The following is a 16,041-nucleotide window of genomic DNA, read 5'->3' as shown; positions in this document are numbered from 1 at the left end:
AGACAGCTTAAACCGAACGACCCGTTCTCGAGCGGGAACTCGTCTTGGTTATTATTTATGAAAAATTGAAACAAATCGTTTCATATATCAAGTCATTTTTAACACAACTGCTACCATATACAATTTTACACTTACACTTGTGCTAAATGTTTCAAAATGCCTGATCGATTATTTCACGAAGCTTCAAACATAAAAGTTCCAAATTTAAATTTTATTTGCTAGAATCAACCGTATCACTCACCTTACTTGCAATATAAAAGTGCCCCCGACTTGCATATATTTACAACGCCGATTTATCCCAAGCACCTTGATTCATATATCTCTGTTAGGGAATACATGTCGATAGGAACAAAAGCTCCCCCTACTTTGATGTATTTGCAATGTCGATTTCCCACAGGCAGCTTGGTTTTGATGTCTCTGTTAGGGAATACATTTCGGTAGGAACAAAGTTGTCAAAAAAGTCCTGCGGTATTTTTTTTGAACTTTCATTTGTTCATAAAATTAGTTACAATCATTTGTTTTAAGTCAAATATGCGCCGTTTTGTTCGATGACTTGTTCCCAACGAGATGCCAACTTCATAATACCCCTGTTATAGAAGCTCGCTTCCTTATTGGCAAAAAACTCGGATAGCCAATTTTCACAGGCCTCTTTTGTGGCTAACTTCTGACTACCTAGCTCGTTCGCCATGAACAAAAACAGGTGGTAGTCACTTGGTGCAAGGTCCGGACTATACGGCGGATGCAAAAGAACCTCCCATCCGAGCTCTCGGAGCTTCTAACGCGTCACCAAAGAAGTGTGTGGCCTGGCGTTGTCCTGATGGAAGACAATGCGGCCTCTGTTTATCAAAGATGGCCTCTTCTTCATGAGTGCTACCTTCAAGCGGTCCAGTTGTTGGCAGTACAGGTCTGAATTGAGCGTTTGGCCATAGGGAAGCAGCTCATAATAGATTATTCCTTGACAATCCCACCAAACACACAGCAGAACCTTCCTGGCTGTTAATGAGGGCTTGGCCACCGTCTGAGCTGCTTCAGCGGGCTTCGACCACGACCGTTTACGCTTCACGTTTTCGTAAGTGACCCACTTTTCATCGCCAGTCACTATCCGCTTCAGAAACGGGTCGATTTTGTTGCGATTCAGCAGCGATTCACATGCGTCGATACGGTCAAAGATGTTTTTTTGCGTCAACGTGTGTGGCACCCATACATCGAACTTCTTTGTGAATCCAAGCTTCTTCAAATGGTTAATAACGGTTTGATGACTTAGCCCCAGCTCTTGGCCGATGCTACGGCTGCTACTATGCCGGTCTTTCTCGGCTAATTCAGCGATTTTGTCGCAATTTTCGACGACAGGCCTTCCGGAGCGTGGCGCATCTTCGATGACCTCTACACCAGAACGAAAACGTTGAAACCATCGTTGTGCGGTGGAAATGGAAACTGTATCGGGTCCATAAACTGCACAAATTTTATTGGCAGCTTGAGATGCATTTTTGCCTTTGTCATAGTAGTACTGTAAAATATGTCGGATTTTCTCTTTATTTTGCTCCATATTTGCGACACTATAACTCACGAACGACTTAACCAAACAAAACGCTGTCAAGGACTATATTATAGCGCGCAAAAATACCTTTCCAACAAGCTATAGTATGACTCGATACAATGAATACAACTAGAACTACGCGCTTACAACGACACCTCGCGGAAATACCGCAGGACTTTTTTGACAGCCTAATATTTCCTATTATTCATTATGAAAAAGACATAAAACAGCTGTCGAACAAACATAAACAGTCGTCGAACATATACATTCCGTTTTTAAAACATCCGAATTTGTCAGCATTCTAAAACGTTATTCCGTTGCAAAATCATTAAATCCTCTAGTATTATACGTAGGATGTTAGGTAGCTTATCGAGAATATTTTTTTTTTCCCAAAATATATATTTTATATAAAATTTTTTTTCCCAAAATACTATATATTTTATACCTTAGCTAGCGAGTCCGCTTTCTCATTCCCCGGAATCGAGCAATGAGAGGGAACTCATGCTAAGGTAATCTTGAATAATTTTTCGACCAAAACATTATCGAGAATATGTTAGAATGGAATAGAAAATTATATTTGATAAAAAGGTTACATCATAAAAATTTTGTATTTTGAACTAAGCAGGTCTAAAACTTGTTTTAAATAGAAAGAAACGCTACCTAGTTAAGTTAAAAAAATCCTTTTCGATAGATAAGAGAATTATCTACATTGTGGAGGCGATCTAGTGTAGTGGTAACATCCGTACCTCTCACGCTAACGGTCACGAGTTCAATTCTCACTCCCGACATTCTTCCAAAAAATGGAAGTAAAATGAAGAACCAGAACCAGTGTTCACTAAAACTAAAATCAAAGACAAAAAGTCACTAAAATACAGAAAAAATATCTACATTATCCTGTAAGTTAGTGATTCCTTCAAAACAAAATAATAAACATTATCATGTTCTAGTCAACCCAATCAATAATCTCATACTGCTCTTCACAGGATCGTTGCTTGCTTTCATGTATGACAGTACATATTCTTTCAGGCACTCCTTATAAATCTTCGTGCTCATTGTCTGATTTGTAACAGAAACTTCAGCTGTATGTCAGATCAGGATTTTTTTTTGACAAATTTATTAACAAAAAATAATTTGAACTTACTAGGGACATTCTCTTCTGAAAATTTTGGACTAAAATGTACCAAGGATCCATAATTACGTACATTTCGTTGCCCTTAAGTAATCATCCTTGGGGCTTCATTAGAATCTTGTCAACTCCCGAAAAAGTGTTTTGGTCAAACGATTCTGTTTCAGTGTCCGATTGAGGGAACGCAGACAGATTCTCGGGACATTGTATCATAAAATTGCTTGGAATCCCATCCGAATCTGTACATGGAAACGTTTGAGATTTAATTTCAATAAACAATAAACGCTTAAGATTTTTCAATAAACTTCAAATAACATGCTTCTCCCTTGCATGGAATACATATTTGATACAGAAAATATAATAGAAAAAAATGTGTTTCATTTGTATGACAGCCTCCCCTAAAGAAAGGGGAGGCTGTCATACAAAAAAAAATCCTTGTACTCTAAAACCTCCACATGCCAAATTTGGTTCCGTTTGGATGCTTAGTTCTCGAGTTATGCAGAAATTTTAGTTTTGTTTGTATAACAGTCCCCTTAGAGAGGGAGGAATGTCGTATCACAATAAAAATATTTCTTGCCTGCTGAAGCCTCTACATGCCAAATTTGGTTCCGTTTGCTTGCTTAGTTCTTGAGTTGTGCTGAAATTGGTTTTTTTTTTGTATGGCAGTACGAGAGCTACGTGCAACGATTCTCTGATGCTGACCTTGATGTGAAAGATTTTGAAGACTTTCTGAAGTTGCCTGAGGATGTTTACGTTGGTATCGATGCAGAAGCTGAAAAAGGATTGTATGCAGCTAGGAAGTTTACCTTCAAATCGATTTGTCGTAACTTCTACAGTGGTAGACATTCGTTTAGCCGCACCCTATTTTTCCTCAATATTTTTAAAAATAAGTCAATTCTTTGTACAGTTTTGCTCATAAAAGACGATTATTGTTTATTTTCATCGAATTCATTCTAAAAAAAGTATAAATTCACTTTTTGTGTTCTAAGTAATTCAAATATGTGGAATCAGGGTGGAAATTTCGTAGAGCCGCATCCTAAAATTTCAATAAAAGAAAATTTGTGCCGCAAATTTCGAGTCCAATCGGTAGCTAATATTTAGTATGTCCACCTCCATTTCGGATCACTTTGAAAACTCGATTTGGCATCGAGTCAGACAGCTTTTAAAGTGTTTCCATATTGGTTATAGCCCAACATTCCTGAATTACTGCCTTGAGACTGGAGATGTTGTCAAATTGTCATCCGTTTGCATAGACCATCTCGGCCAAGATTCTCCATAGGTTCTCTATGGGATTGCAATCGACTGCCAGCAGGTCATTCAAGAAGCGGACTGTCCTTCTCGGCAAACCATGCCTTCGATTGCTTGGAAACGTGGATCTATGCATAATCCTGCTGAAAAAACGACATCCTGGGTAGCGTTATTCTCAATATGGCCAATCAAAACGTCCTCCAGTAATTGAAGATACTTTTCGGAGTTCATTCCGGTGAAAATGAAACAAATGAGTAGCTTGCTGTGATAGGAAACGGCTCCCCGTTTTTCCTGTCAAACTTCCGCCCCCAAAGTTTCGCTTCGATCTCACGGCATGCCGTTGACTTAAATTGTACCAATAGCAACTGTAACAGTCCGGACCATCCAAATTGAACTTTTTTCGCCGGAAAATACAACATTTCTCCATTCTAGTTTCCATTCCATGTATTGCCGGGCGAAAATGAGATGGTTCTGCTTATGGATGGCGGTCAGTTTCGGCTTCCCCTGAGGTTTCTTCCACATGATGTTTGGTGACTCATTCAAGATGCGCGCAGTATGCCTCTTCGTTACTGGAACAACCGATTCTGCATTAATGTATGAGCAGGACATCGTTTCCTGGTTGCTTCGTGTCTTATTCGACCTTCAAGATGCAAAGTAACTTTGGTGTTCCCATTTGTTGGTCGTTATATCTCATATTTCTGGCACTATTTAAAGAAATTCAGTATCACTTTCTCATACAGACCAATTTTTGTTACGATCGAGCAATTAGTAAATTTTTGTTCACTGGATATCTTTATTATTTTCCGCCCCTCTTCCGTCCATAGAATACCTTTCGCCATTTCTTTAAATTCTACGTAAATCACTAATCTAACCAACTTCTTACGTTGCACATCTAATATTTATCTTGTAAATTGAACATTCCCAAATATTTAAAAAAAAAACAAATAAAGACGTGGTGATTATGCGAAAACTCGATTTTCATGCCCTGCGGCTAAACGTATGTCTCGGGAAAAAACGACATTTGAATTCTTATATTCACCGATGCCGCCTTGTGTGTGTGTGATTGTGACGCACATCCTTTCAATAAAAGTGACTTAAATATACTATCACTACAGCAAATAAGTATCCCGATAAAAAGAACATTCCTAGTTGTTTTGAAAGTGTTTCATTTTTTTTCCAAGTGCGGCTAAACGAATGTCTATCACTGTATATTGAACTTGTGAAACAGATTTCAAAGTGGTTTGATTAGCGATTCGGTTATCAAAACTGCGGCTTCGATAAACTCTCAAAATTTCGTCAAGCTACCATACCTTAATGATTTGATGCGCCAATTTCCTCAATTCGTGAAGCAAGTAATAGACAAGGCTTGGATAACGAATGCAGGCTACTTAAGACGAATCTTATGGAGCAACTCAGATATAACTTGTTCCCAGCTGTTGGATGTCAAAAGGCGTGATGAGAATTTTTTGTATCCATTGCTAAGGTCGTTTGACACTTTTTGATAGCATTCATCAGCGTGTGTCGCTTTACAGTGCCAACAAAACAAAGTCCGGAAATCGGTTGGCACCCACGTTTATAGACTCTATTTTGAAACCGAAAAACTGTGTATCGGCTCAAGGAGGAGCTTGAAGGATGAAATTGACGAAAAATTTGAAGACAAAGTTCAACAAAGCCATTTTCGATACAGATTTTCTCGCTAAAATACAGATATACAGATTTCTTCAGAAAATGTTACAGAATTAAATGTGGCAACCCTGGGCCCAGTTCATACTTTTTCCATACTTTGAATTTCCTCGACTTATGCCGGTTGATGATATTATTGTAATATATCATTGTAATATAAAATTATCTTCAGATAAAATTTTTGTAAGAGATAGTTTTAACACACGAAGAAAACAAAGTTTTCCATGCACACATTGAACACTAATGTGATACAGAGAAGTTAATTTCCATTCATAATTTCTATTTGAAAAGTGTTCATTCTGCCTGAAAACCAATTATTTTCTTTGATGCTTCACGTTTTCACCGTGAAACAAGGCCCTGAAAGTTGGTAGTTGGTGTGTGTGTGTGTGTGTGTTCCAAGAGATGCTACTAATTGAAAATATAGGGTTGGAGAAAAAGAAATGTCGTATTTCTGATCGAAATTTGACGCTTTATTTAACATACCTAAAATTATCCAATTTAAGTCAAATATGCGCCGTTTTGTTCGCAAACTTGTTGCCATTTAGAAGGCAACTTCATTATCCCCCCCTTATAAAACCCCCCTCCTTATTTGCAAAAAACTCAGACAGCCAGTTTTCGCAAGCCTCTTTTGAGGCCAATTTAGTACCACCAAGAGCGTTTGGCATGGACCGGAAGAGATGATAATAACTTGGAGCCAGGTCCGGACTATACGGTGGGTGCAATAGGACCTCCCATCCGAGCTCCCGTAGCTTCTGGCGGGTCATCAAATATGTGTGAGGCAAACGTTGTTCTGGTGGAAAACAACACCATTCCTATTGATCATTTCTGGCCGCTTCTGGTCAATCGCCGGTTTCAAACGGTCAAGCTGCTCACAGTAGAGAACCGAGTTGAGGGTCTGGCCGCAGTTGAGCAGCTCATAGTGGATGATTCCCTTCCAATCCCACCAAACACAGCAAAACCTTCCTGGCCGTCAATCCGGGCTTGGCGATGGTTTGGGGCGGCCGCGCTTCGACCACTACTTTTTTCGCTCTAGGTTGTCGTACGTGATCCACTTTTCATCACCAGTCACCATCTTCTTCAAAAATGGGTCGAGTTCGTTCCGTTTCAACATTGCATCGCAGGCGTTGATTCGGTCTAAAAGATTTTTTTGTCGTGTGGCACCCATACATTCAGCTTTTTTTTGGAATCCAATCTTCTGCAAATGGTTCCAAACGGTTTTATGGTCTATACCCAGTTCCTGGCCAATCGAGCGAGTGCTCACATGCCGGTGTATTTAGATGATTTCAACGATTTTATCGGTTTCCACGACGATTGGCCTACCAGTACGGGGTGTATCTTCGACAACCACTACACCAAAATGAAATCGATCAAACCAACACTGTGCTGAGCGAATCGTTACAGTATCGGGTCCATAAACTACACGAATTTTTTCGGCCGCCTTCGTTGCAGTTTTACCTCGCAGGTAGCAATAACGTAAAATATGGCGAATTTCTTGCTTGGTGGACTCCATCTTTGACGCGCTATAACTTGAGACTGAAAAGGACAATCACAACACTGTCAAAACGACACTTGTAGTGTTGTATGCTTGAGTGTTGCCATATATTGACAATACACGACATTTCTTTTTCCCCAACCTACTACCTCGATATCCGCCAGTAGTCCCATCTCTTTGATTTTGCACGGACTTTAAAAACGATCCTCATATCATGCCAGCAGGGTAAATTTTATCGAGAAGGTTTTCCGCCCAATCGTAAAATACTGGAGTATTTTCAAGAGGAAGTTGCTGAAGGCGGAGTGACTCAAGATGCTGCAGATGACCAGATGATGGAACAGGTCGCAGTAGTGTGGCAATCAATAATAATCGTTCGACATTCTGATCGACATATGCAATAGCAGAATCCAGAATAACGTTTTGTAACCGTGTCAGCTTAAATAATAATCTATTTAGTTCAAACATCTCAAAGATCAATTAGCAGTGGCTCAGAACAAATTTGATTGTTCGGGAGTATCATATTCATTCAAACTTCGGCTCACTTTCTAGCCGTGCTTGTTTCGAAATGAATGAAGATCAAATCATTAATATTTACAATACATTCCGAAGTCCTAAAACAAAAGGCTTATTGAAAAAATACATTGCTTTATAGATCACAATAATTAGTAATAGAGACAGAGCATGAATACAGAATAAGCGAATGTACAATGATTTTGTTAATAGTTTTCGAACACGGGAGTTGTGACTCACTCTCAACCAACGTTAAGATATATACAGAGTTCTAACAGCGTTTATGCAGTACAATAAATGACTCAGCTCACCTACCAGCAGTGCTGAAGCTAATGTGGTCTGCTCTAGCTTACAACCAATTAGCGAAAAAGGAGTAACGATAGGGAACGGATCACGAACCATCATCATTATTGGATCCGTTGGTTTGACCGTTCGTGTTTTTTTTACATTTTAATTTGCAATCAAGTGGGGGCCAACGTACGCAAAGTGTGCAGACAGGCGTGAACTATTCTGCGGCTTACTACGCTTCAGAGTTTTCCGCGCTTTTAACAATCTCTCACCACCCAGTGGAACCAAAGAGGATTTTCTTAGAATGAATCCATACACTCTAGAAACTTTTTTTTCTCCATTCCACATGGTGCATCCACTACTGTGTACTCAATAGGCTTAGCAGAGATGAAATCGATACGGACGAGAAAAGTACATACACACAAAAATAATAATCAACCAACCTAATAAAACGTAAAAAATAAAATAAAAAAACATACCTGTATCAATCATTTTTCTCGTTAGGAAATCTAGAATTGGAGGGGACGGAATACAAATGCCGCAGTCACAAAAGCAAGCGAGCGCGTATCCGTCGTCGGTTTCCGTTCTTCCCCCTCAGGAACAAGTTTTGTGAGTTTCAGTCAATTAGCGAATATTTGTAGGTCGCTTTCTTCGTTAGTGCCAGAGTTGGTGTTTCTTTCATCAGCTAGACTCGATCTGTTTTATTCCTCTCTATAATAGTGTTGTGCGTAAAGAAAAATAAACCCATTGGTGCTTCTATTCCCTTCCGCTTGAAATATAGGCCTCGCTCTGCTGCTGCAAGTAACAGCCAACGCACTTCAATCGAATCGATTTGCTTTTTTTTCGCTTTCTGAGTAGATTTTTTTTTCATCAGCCTACTCAGTTTTTCCGTGACTGATTCGCTTTTCTCAATCAATCAAACTCCGCTCGGTAATGGTGCTCTCGAGATGAAACGCTTGCTCGAACTGAAATGCCTTTCAAGTGGCGATGATAGTGGATGAGCTGGGTGCCGCTTGTGTTAAAATAATACTGATAATACTCTGCAAAAGTAAAAGAACGTAAAACGAAATTAAGACAATCAACTAAAAAATAAACAAATTTCAACTAAACCAAACGTCATTCTTGCATATTTACATGGAACGAACGTATCTACACTAAATGAGCAAATTCTAAACTATTTCAGACTTATTTACAACAGTGGAATTTGAAAAAAGGTCATCGACATCTCACTTAAAGACGGCGCCAGTGGTTGTATGGTTAGCGTAACAGCCTCACAATCCGATCGGCCTGGGTTCAATCCCAGCTGGCGTCGTTGGGATTTTCTGAGGCGAAAAATCTCTGGTTACGTCTTCCTTCGGAGCGGAAGTAAAAGAAGTTGGCCCGGCTCATGAGTTGTTGAGTCTGATAGGTAGGAACAGGTGGAGTCGCCTCCCTGATGTCGGTGATTGGCACTAAAGTGGCGGCTGAGACGAACCAGCCCAGGAGGCTGAAAGTCTCAAAAATAAAGAAAAAAAAAAAAAAAAAAAAAAAAAAAAAAACTAAAGTGGCGGAAATAGGCCGACGAAAAATAAGCGAAGATAAAAAAAATCTCACTTAAAATCGATCAAATACAAAGAGAGAAAAAAATGTTTCGTCTCTCGGTGCTAATAAGATTGGAAGATTTCTGTGCCCCTTCACATTAAGCGCTAGGGTCAGAGGTAGCGAAATATAATCACATGTATTAGCATTATTTCTTATTCCGTGTGCACACATCCGCTGCTCCACACGGATTATGCGTCGAAATCGGCTTTGCCGGTAAATTCAATCAACCCCTTTTTCGGCAGCTTGTGTCTCATTTTCCGGCCGAAAGTAGAAGGCGAAAAATGGAAAAGGATCTCGGTAATCTGAGGGTGAATCCGGTTTCGCATACTTTTGCCATAAAAATTACAGAAAAAAAGATGAAGACTGGTATGTGTGATCGAAGAAAGATGTTGTTAAGATATCTGTTTTATGTGTGTCGTGGCAGATTAGGCATTGATATTTCTATACATTCGGCTTAACACTACTTACAAAAACAATTCGCACATTCCACTGCGATCCGCTGATACACTATCCACGTCTGTAGCTCCAATATATTGGCGGCAGCACTCATAGCGCTGTATATACGTATTGATGCGCTATCGGTTAGGTCTCGTTATCGTGACGAATTTCGTTGGGCGCTCTGATAAAATGGTGAAAAATCTGAAATGAACAGCGTAAAGTTCCATTAGATAAGCCTAATTTTGTGTTATGAACCTTCTTCAGAAGAAGATAGATTTTAAAAATTAAACCTAACAATTTAGTAATCTATATATATATTTCACAAATTTCTGCATTACTCGAGAATTGATCACGCAAATGGAACGAAATTTGGCATGTGGAGGTTTTAGGGTGCAATAAGTGTTTCAATGGTGGTAAGACACTCCACCCCCCCTTTCTAAGGGTTGGCTGCCATACAAATGAAACACAAATTTCTACATCACTCGAGAATTAATCAAGCAAATGCAACCAAATTAGGCATCTGGAGGTTTTAGGGTGCAATAAATGTTTCTATGGTGGTTGGACAATCCACACCAACCACCCTATATAGGGGGGGCTGCCATACAAATGAAACCCAAATTTCTGCATTAATTAATGAAGCAAACGAAACCAAATTAGGTATATGGAGGTTTTAGAGCGCAATAATTGTTTTCACCGTGGCTAGACACTCCACCCCCCTCTCTAAGGGGGGGCTGCCATTCAAATGAAACACAAATTTCTGCATCACTCGAGAATTAATCTAGTAAATGAAACAAAATTTGGCATATGGAGGTTTTAGGGTGCAATAAATTATTCTATGGTGGTTAGATACTTCTCCTCCCTCTCTTAGGGTGGGCTGTCATACTAATGTAAAACAAATTTCTGCATAACTCGAAAACTAATCAAGCAAATGGAGCCAAATTTGGCATGTGAAGATTTTAGGGGGCACGAAACGTTTCTATGGTCGATAGACCATAGAAACCATCTCCCCCCTCTCTAAAGGGGAGAAGAGAGAGAGGGTCTGTGTCCGAAAATAATCTGATATTATAATAATGAGTTTTGGTAGAAATACTAGGATTTTTTTAGTAAAAGGTAAATTCAACGGGGTCGATTAGAAGATCAATCAATGAACAGTTCTGCGATTGGACTTATGAACTTGCGCTTAGTAAGAAAACGTGAATGTTTGAAGGTATTGATAACAAAAAACAAATTTTGGGCGGGACGAAGTTTGCCGGGTCAGCTAGTTTTCAATATTATTGAAACATAGGTAAATGTAACCAAACCAAGCTTTGTAAATCCCGATTCGTTTCTTTTTCGTGCGTGATTGAAATTATACTTTATTTTGTTTCATCAAATATTGTACCGGTAAAGTAACGCAATTTGGTTCATAAAACGCTAATAATTTCGGTAAAGTCTTCCTCTCGTTTCGTGTTTTTTTTCATGTTTACTCTAGACCGAAAAAGGATGTCTCGATATGTTGATTTGAGTATCGGAGATCGGAAAAATGGTGGGTAACATCGGGGACATAGCCGTTAAGACGTAGGACTACACCAAGGGTTATCAATTGAAATATTTGAATGCTAATCTATCCGGAATGTGAATTAGAAAAATTCTGTTTTTTTAGATTCAACGCCCCCAAAAGCATAATTTCCGAACCGTGAATTATACTACGCAACAACTTTCGCAGAATGGCAGCAGAAAATCCAAATCGAATCGGTTGTGTGGCGGCGGAAAAAAATTTCACCTTCAGTTTTCAACCGAAGAACTAAAATATATCTCACATCCGGCTTGAAATGCACCACACTTTGACCAAAAACAATGCACGAACTCTCGAAATTCAATCCAAAAACAGTGCACGAACTCACGAAAATTCAATGATCGATCTGAAAACAGTCACCATTAAGCCCAAAATAACCCTAAATTCACACAAGCTCTTTCCCGGCAATAGATTATGACAATCGATTTTTTTTCATTATTTTCGATATTACTTTAAAATGCATAGAAAATTTTAAAACAACTCTATAGTAAATCTTCAAGGCCCTTAAGTGGAACAATAGTTTGCTTGATTTTATTATTTTTGAAAGAGCTGAAGATGAATGATTCATGCTACATCTTTGCAGTACAAAAACTGACCGTATGTTGAAATTTGTGTCCTTATTGCCAATGCATATAAGGGGCTGTCCACATACCACGTGGTTAACTTTAGGGGGTAGGGGGTCCACGGTTGTCCACGGTGGGGGAGAAGGGGTTTTAGATAATATCCACGTGGACACGATACATATTTTTTCAATGATGTGTTTATGAAGAAAGGTGTTGAGCTGCTTGAGTGCGTCAAACATCCATATTTTTTTCAAATGGCTGAACTTCTTCCCTGGAATGTGTATTATGAAATTCATCCATATGAACTGAGAGCGATCGATTTATTTCCATTGATAGGAAAGAATCACGCATTCCACTAGAACGAACGAATTATATTTAATTTTTTGTACCGATTTTTAAAAAGTACCAGAAACAGGTCTACTATAGTATTTCTATTGTATAGTGTTGATTGTAGTTGATTTTTCAAGTAATTTCAAAGATTACTTGAAATTTTCGACTTCACACTGTGTACCTCTAATTTTTTTTTCGGATGTATTAAAAGCTCGACATTTTACTGTGTCAGATTGGATTGGGAAAAAATCTGTATTACGAGCTTCTACTCTCCCAGATGGAATCCCCTTTCTCACGGGCCCTGCTCGGAGAATGCCAACATCTCAATTCTTAGTTGGCTTAAGAAACTGTTGAAGTGCCTAAATCTCAGCCTTCAGTAGAGTTCGAGAGCTGTCCAAGTGCTGACATGGCACCTGACCATTTTTGAGGCGAGTTCAAGGCCACAATTATCCAATATGATGGGGGTCGAATTCCTCCAGGACAATTTCAAACCTTATGTCTGTTTGACAATTCGGCTAACAATTTTTGTAGTTTGGCTGGGACTCTACCTGTCGTATTCACCAGATATTCCTTCCTTAGATTATCACCAGACAGGATAGAAATACAAAACGGTTTTAGGTTACCTTGAAAACTCGTGCTGATTTTATGAAAAAATCAAGAGCATCATTTTTATAGACATGCATTCCTCCGACTATCTATCTATATATATAAAAATGGAGTGATGTCTGTCTGTCTGTCTGATTCTTATAGACTCGGAAACTACTGAACCGATCGACATGAAAATTGGTATGTAGGTGTTACGAAACCACAGGGCAGTTTCGTGCAGTAGAAGGGTGAGCTCAGCCCGTCCGTAGCAGCCAACGTAAAAACAACAAATAAATAACGAGAAACGTCAGACAGCAAAACACAGTAGCAAAAACAAAACAATCTAACGTGATACGGCAAAAGAGTGGCAAACGAGTTGAGAAGAAAAATAATTAGTTATTCTAGAATAAAAATCTTTTTCTAATATATCTATATCCTACGGTTAGTAAAACTTACTTCTATAATATACACTATTTCTACAACTATACTTACAACTTATTCTTACAGCTATTTACATTTACATTCCTACAACAAATCTTAACCTATTTCTACAATCAAGAGTGAACATAAAGGTAAATGAATTTATAAACTTAGCTAGACTTATAACTAATAGTACGGTCATTTAGTAGTCACTAATCAAGAGGATTTACAAAAGAAGTGTTCGGATAAAACGAAGAACAAAACGAAAATGTAAGTTAAAACTTTGTATATTGTGAACCATGAATATACACGAATACATTACAGCTTTGAAGCTGCGAGTTAGCTGCTATCTGGACGTTTTTCTTACCCCATCCGAACATTCTTCAAAGATTTTCCGGTGCTATGAATCCAGAAATGCAGGTCGTGAGTCATTGCGCTAAGTGTGACCGACCGGACTCGGCCGACAACTTAGTCGGGTGCGATACATGCGAGACGTGGGTACACTTCGGATGTGCACAAGTGAGCGATTCGATCGTCAATCGCAGTTGGAAATGCGATCAATGTCGTGCAGAGCATTCCATAATCCAACCACAAGGGTCGGTTGCTCGTTCCACCTCGAGCAAGCGCTCGTCCAGGGTAGACCTCAACCTGAGGATGATGGAGGAACAAAAGGCCATGCGAATGAGGAGAATTCTGGAAGAAGAAGCAGCTCGGGCTGCTACAAGGAAGAAGTTAGCTGAGGAGGAGGAGTTTCTCAAGAAGAAGTATGAGATTCTTCTAGCAGAGACGGAGGATTCGGAGGATGGAGCCAGTAGGAGATCGAGACTGAGCAGTCGAGCTAGTCGGGAGAGGGTCCAATCGTGGCTGAGCAACCAGGAAGTCGGCACAACACATAAAGTGGAAGTAGTGCCATCCAGTAGCATTATGCCAACGGTCGTAGTCTCAGAAGCAGCTCAGCAGTCTATCGTTCCTGTTCCTGCTACTTCAAGTCCCATCGTGTCGAACATCCCTGTTTCGGCAACTTCTGTCCCAGCGTCAACTTCTACGCCAATTTCGATGGACGTTTCCAGGAGCGTCGAGTGTGCTGATGGAACAATCGTTCCTCAAGTGCAAACTCCGGTGATGTCAAGACAACACATCGAAACTACCCCTCGATCGCAAGTAAGTTCGTCGATGACTAGATGGTTCTCTTCTATCGGGATCAACTCCCGCGGGCCAATGGATGAAGAAAGGGCTCCACTAAATAAAAGTGCTCCACCTTCGATTGTCGACTTTTCTTCTGTAGCTGGTCGCAATCGTCTACCAGAAAATAATAATCAAATAAATATGAGGTCATCGGGATGTGATAATGTGATCGCGTCTTCGACTAGTGTAGGGCCAATGTTACACGATAGATTAGTAGAGAAAAGTGTACCAGAAGTTTTTCCCTTCTACTATGGGCCCAGTCACATACCTATGCCCAGTTGTAACCCTATGTTCTCAACTTCCAATCCAAGTCTGGGTCAGAATTATAACACAAACAGTTTGATGCAAAACTTCCACAACATCGTCGCTACTAATCCAACAATGTCGTTTCTCAATGGGGGCGCTGGATGCTTGGCAAACGGGTATGCAGTAAGTTCACAAAATCCTGCTTCATCAATAACGATGGGAATTTCTCGATCTATGCTGAATTTCGGATGTCAACCAACGTGGAGTAACGCGAATATTACCAGTACGAGCGTCGCTGGGACGAACGGTGGAATAGAGTCGGTCCCCATGAAGCACATTCCGGTTTAATCGCAGGGAAGGTTGATTCTGAACAGTGTCGGCGAAGTTCCAGGACTCACCAATGTATCGATGCCACCTACATCCAGTGTAACTTTTCCCCAGTTTGGGACTCAGCAACAATCCGTTACTCCAGTCCGAAATGGGCCATCTAGTGAACAAATGGCGGCGAGGCAAGTGATGCCACGGGAGTTGCCAAACTTCTCTGGCGATCCACAGGACTGGCCGTTGTTCTACAGCTCGTTCTGCAACTCCACAGAAGCGTGTGGATATACGGATTCGGAAAACCTGGCGAGATTGCAGCGTTGTCTAAAGGGTAGTGCGTTAGAAGCAGTTCGGAGCCGTTTGCTGATGCCACAGTCTGTGCCTTTCGTTATCGATATACTTAGAAGGTTGTATGGTCGACCTGAAATTTTAATACATTCTCTCCTCCAAAAGTTGCGAACGGTACCTTCTCCAAAATTTGATAACCTGCAGTCGCAGATTAACTTCGGTCTCGCGGTACAAAACGTCGTAGATCATATGACTATCGCTAATCTTCCTGATCATCTGTGGAATCCGACGCTGCTCCACGAATTGGTAGAGAAATTGCCACCTCAAATCAAGATGCAGTGGTCTTACTACAAGAGCAGATTCTCTTGTGTCAACCTAACGACCTTTAGTGCTTTCATGTCCGAGCTTGTGATGATGGCCTCTGACGTTACGCTTCCGATGGACGCCCTCGCACTGAACTCGAAGACTGGTAAATCGATTAAAGAAAAACCGAAGCTGTACATGTATACTGAGGATCAGCGGGAGAGGAACTCTGAATTAGCCGAGAAAATGAAGACGCCAATGGAACAGCCAAAGAAGACCTGTGTGTATTGCGGTAAAGAACGTCACGAGATCGCGAACTGCATCCAAATCAAAGCGCTCGAT

At 40.2% G+C, this 16,041-nt stretch overlaps 1 protein-coding gene across 2 annotated transcripts in view; it reads right to left on the bottom strand.

Moving 5' to 3' along the window:
* The window catches only part of LOC129775098 (tumor necrosis factor alpha-induced protein 8-like protein), a 67,320-nt gene that overhangs the window by 7,229 nt on the left and 44,050 nt on the right, over positions 1 to 16,041 (bottom strand). Inside the window, exons 1-2 of one of the 2 annotated variants that reach the window (XM_055779357.1) lie at positions 9,934 to 10,074; positions 8,364 to 8,924 (exon numbers count right to left, since the gene is read on the bottom strand). In XM_055779357.1, the coding sequence (XP_055635332.1) occupies positions 8,364 to 8,376 (13 nt within the window). In that variant the 5' untranslated portion in view covers positions 8,377 to 8,924; positions 9,934 to 10,074. Of the gene's footprint in view, positions 1 to 8,363; positions 8,925 to 9,933; positions 10,105 to 16,041 lie in introns of those variants that run through there. The other variant, XM_055779356.1, reaches the window with a different exon arrangement.

The sequence above is a fragment of the Toxorhynchites rutilus genome, chromosome 3 (assembly GCF_029784135.1).
Source record: "Toxorhynchites rutilus septentrionalis strain SRP chromosome 3, ASM2978413v1, whole genome shotgun sequence".
Lineage (NCBI taxonomy): Eukaryota > Metazoa > Arthropoda > Insecta > Diptera > Culicidae > Toxorhynchites > Toxorhynchites rutilus.
Note: the sequence above shows the minus strand (reverse complement) of the source record. Positions and strands in the feature narration are given on the sequence as shown.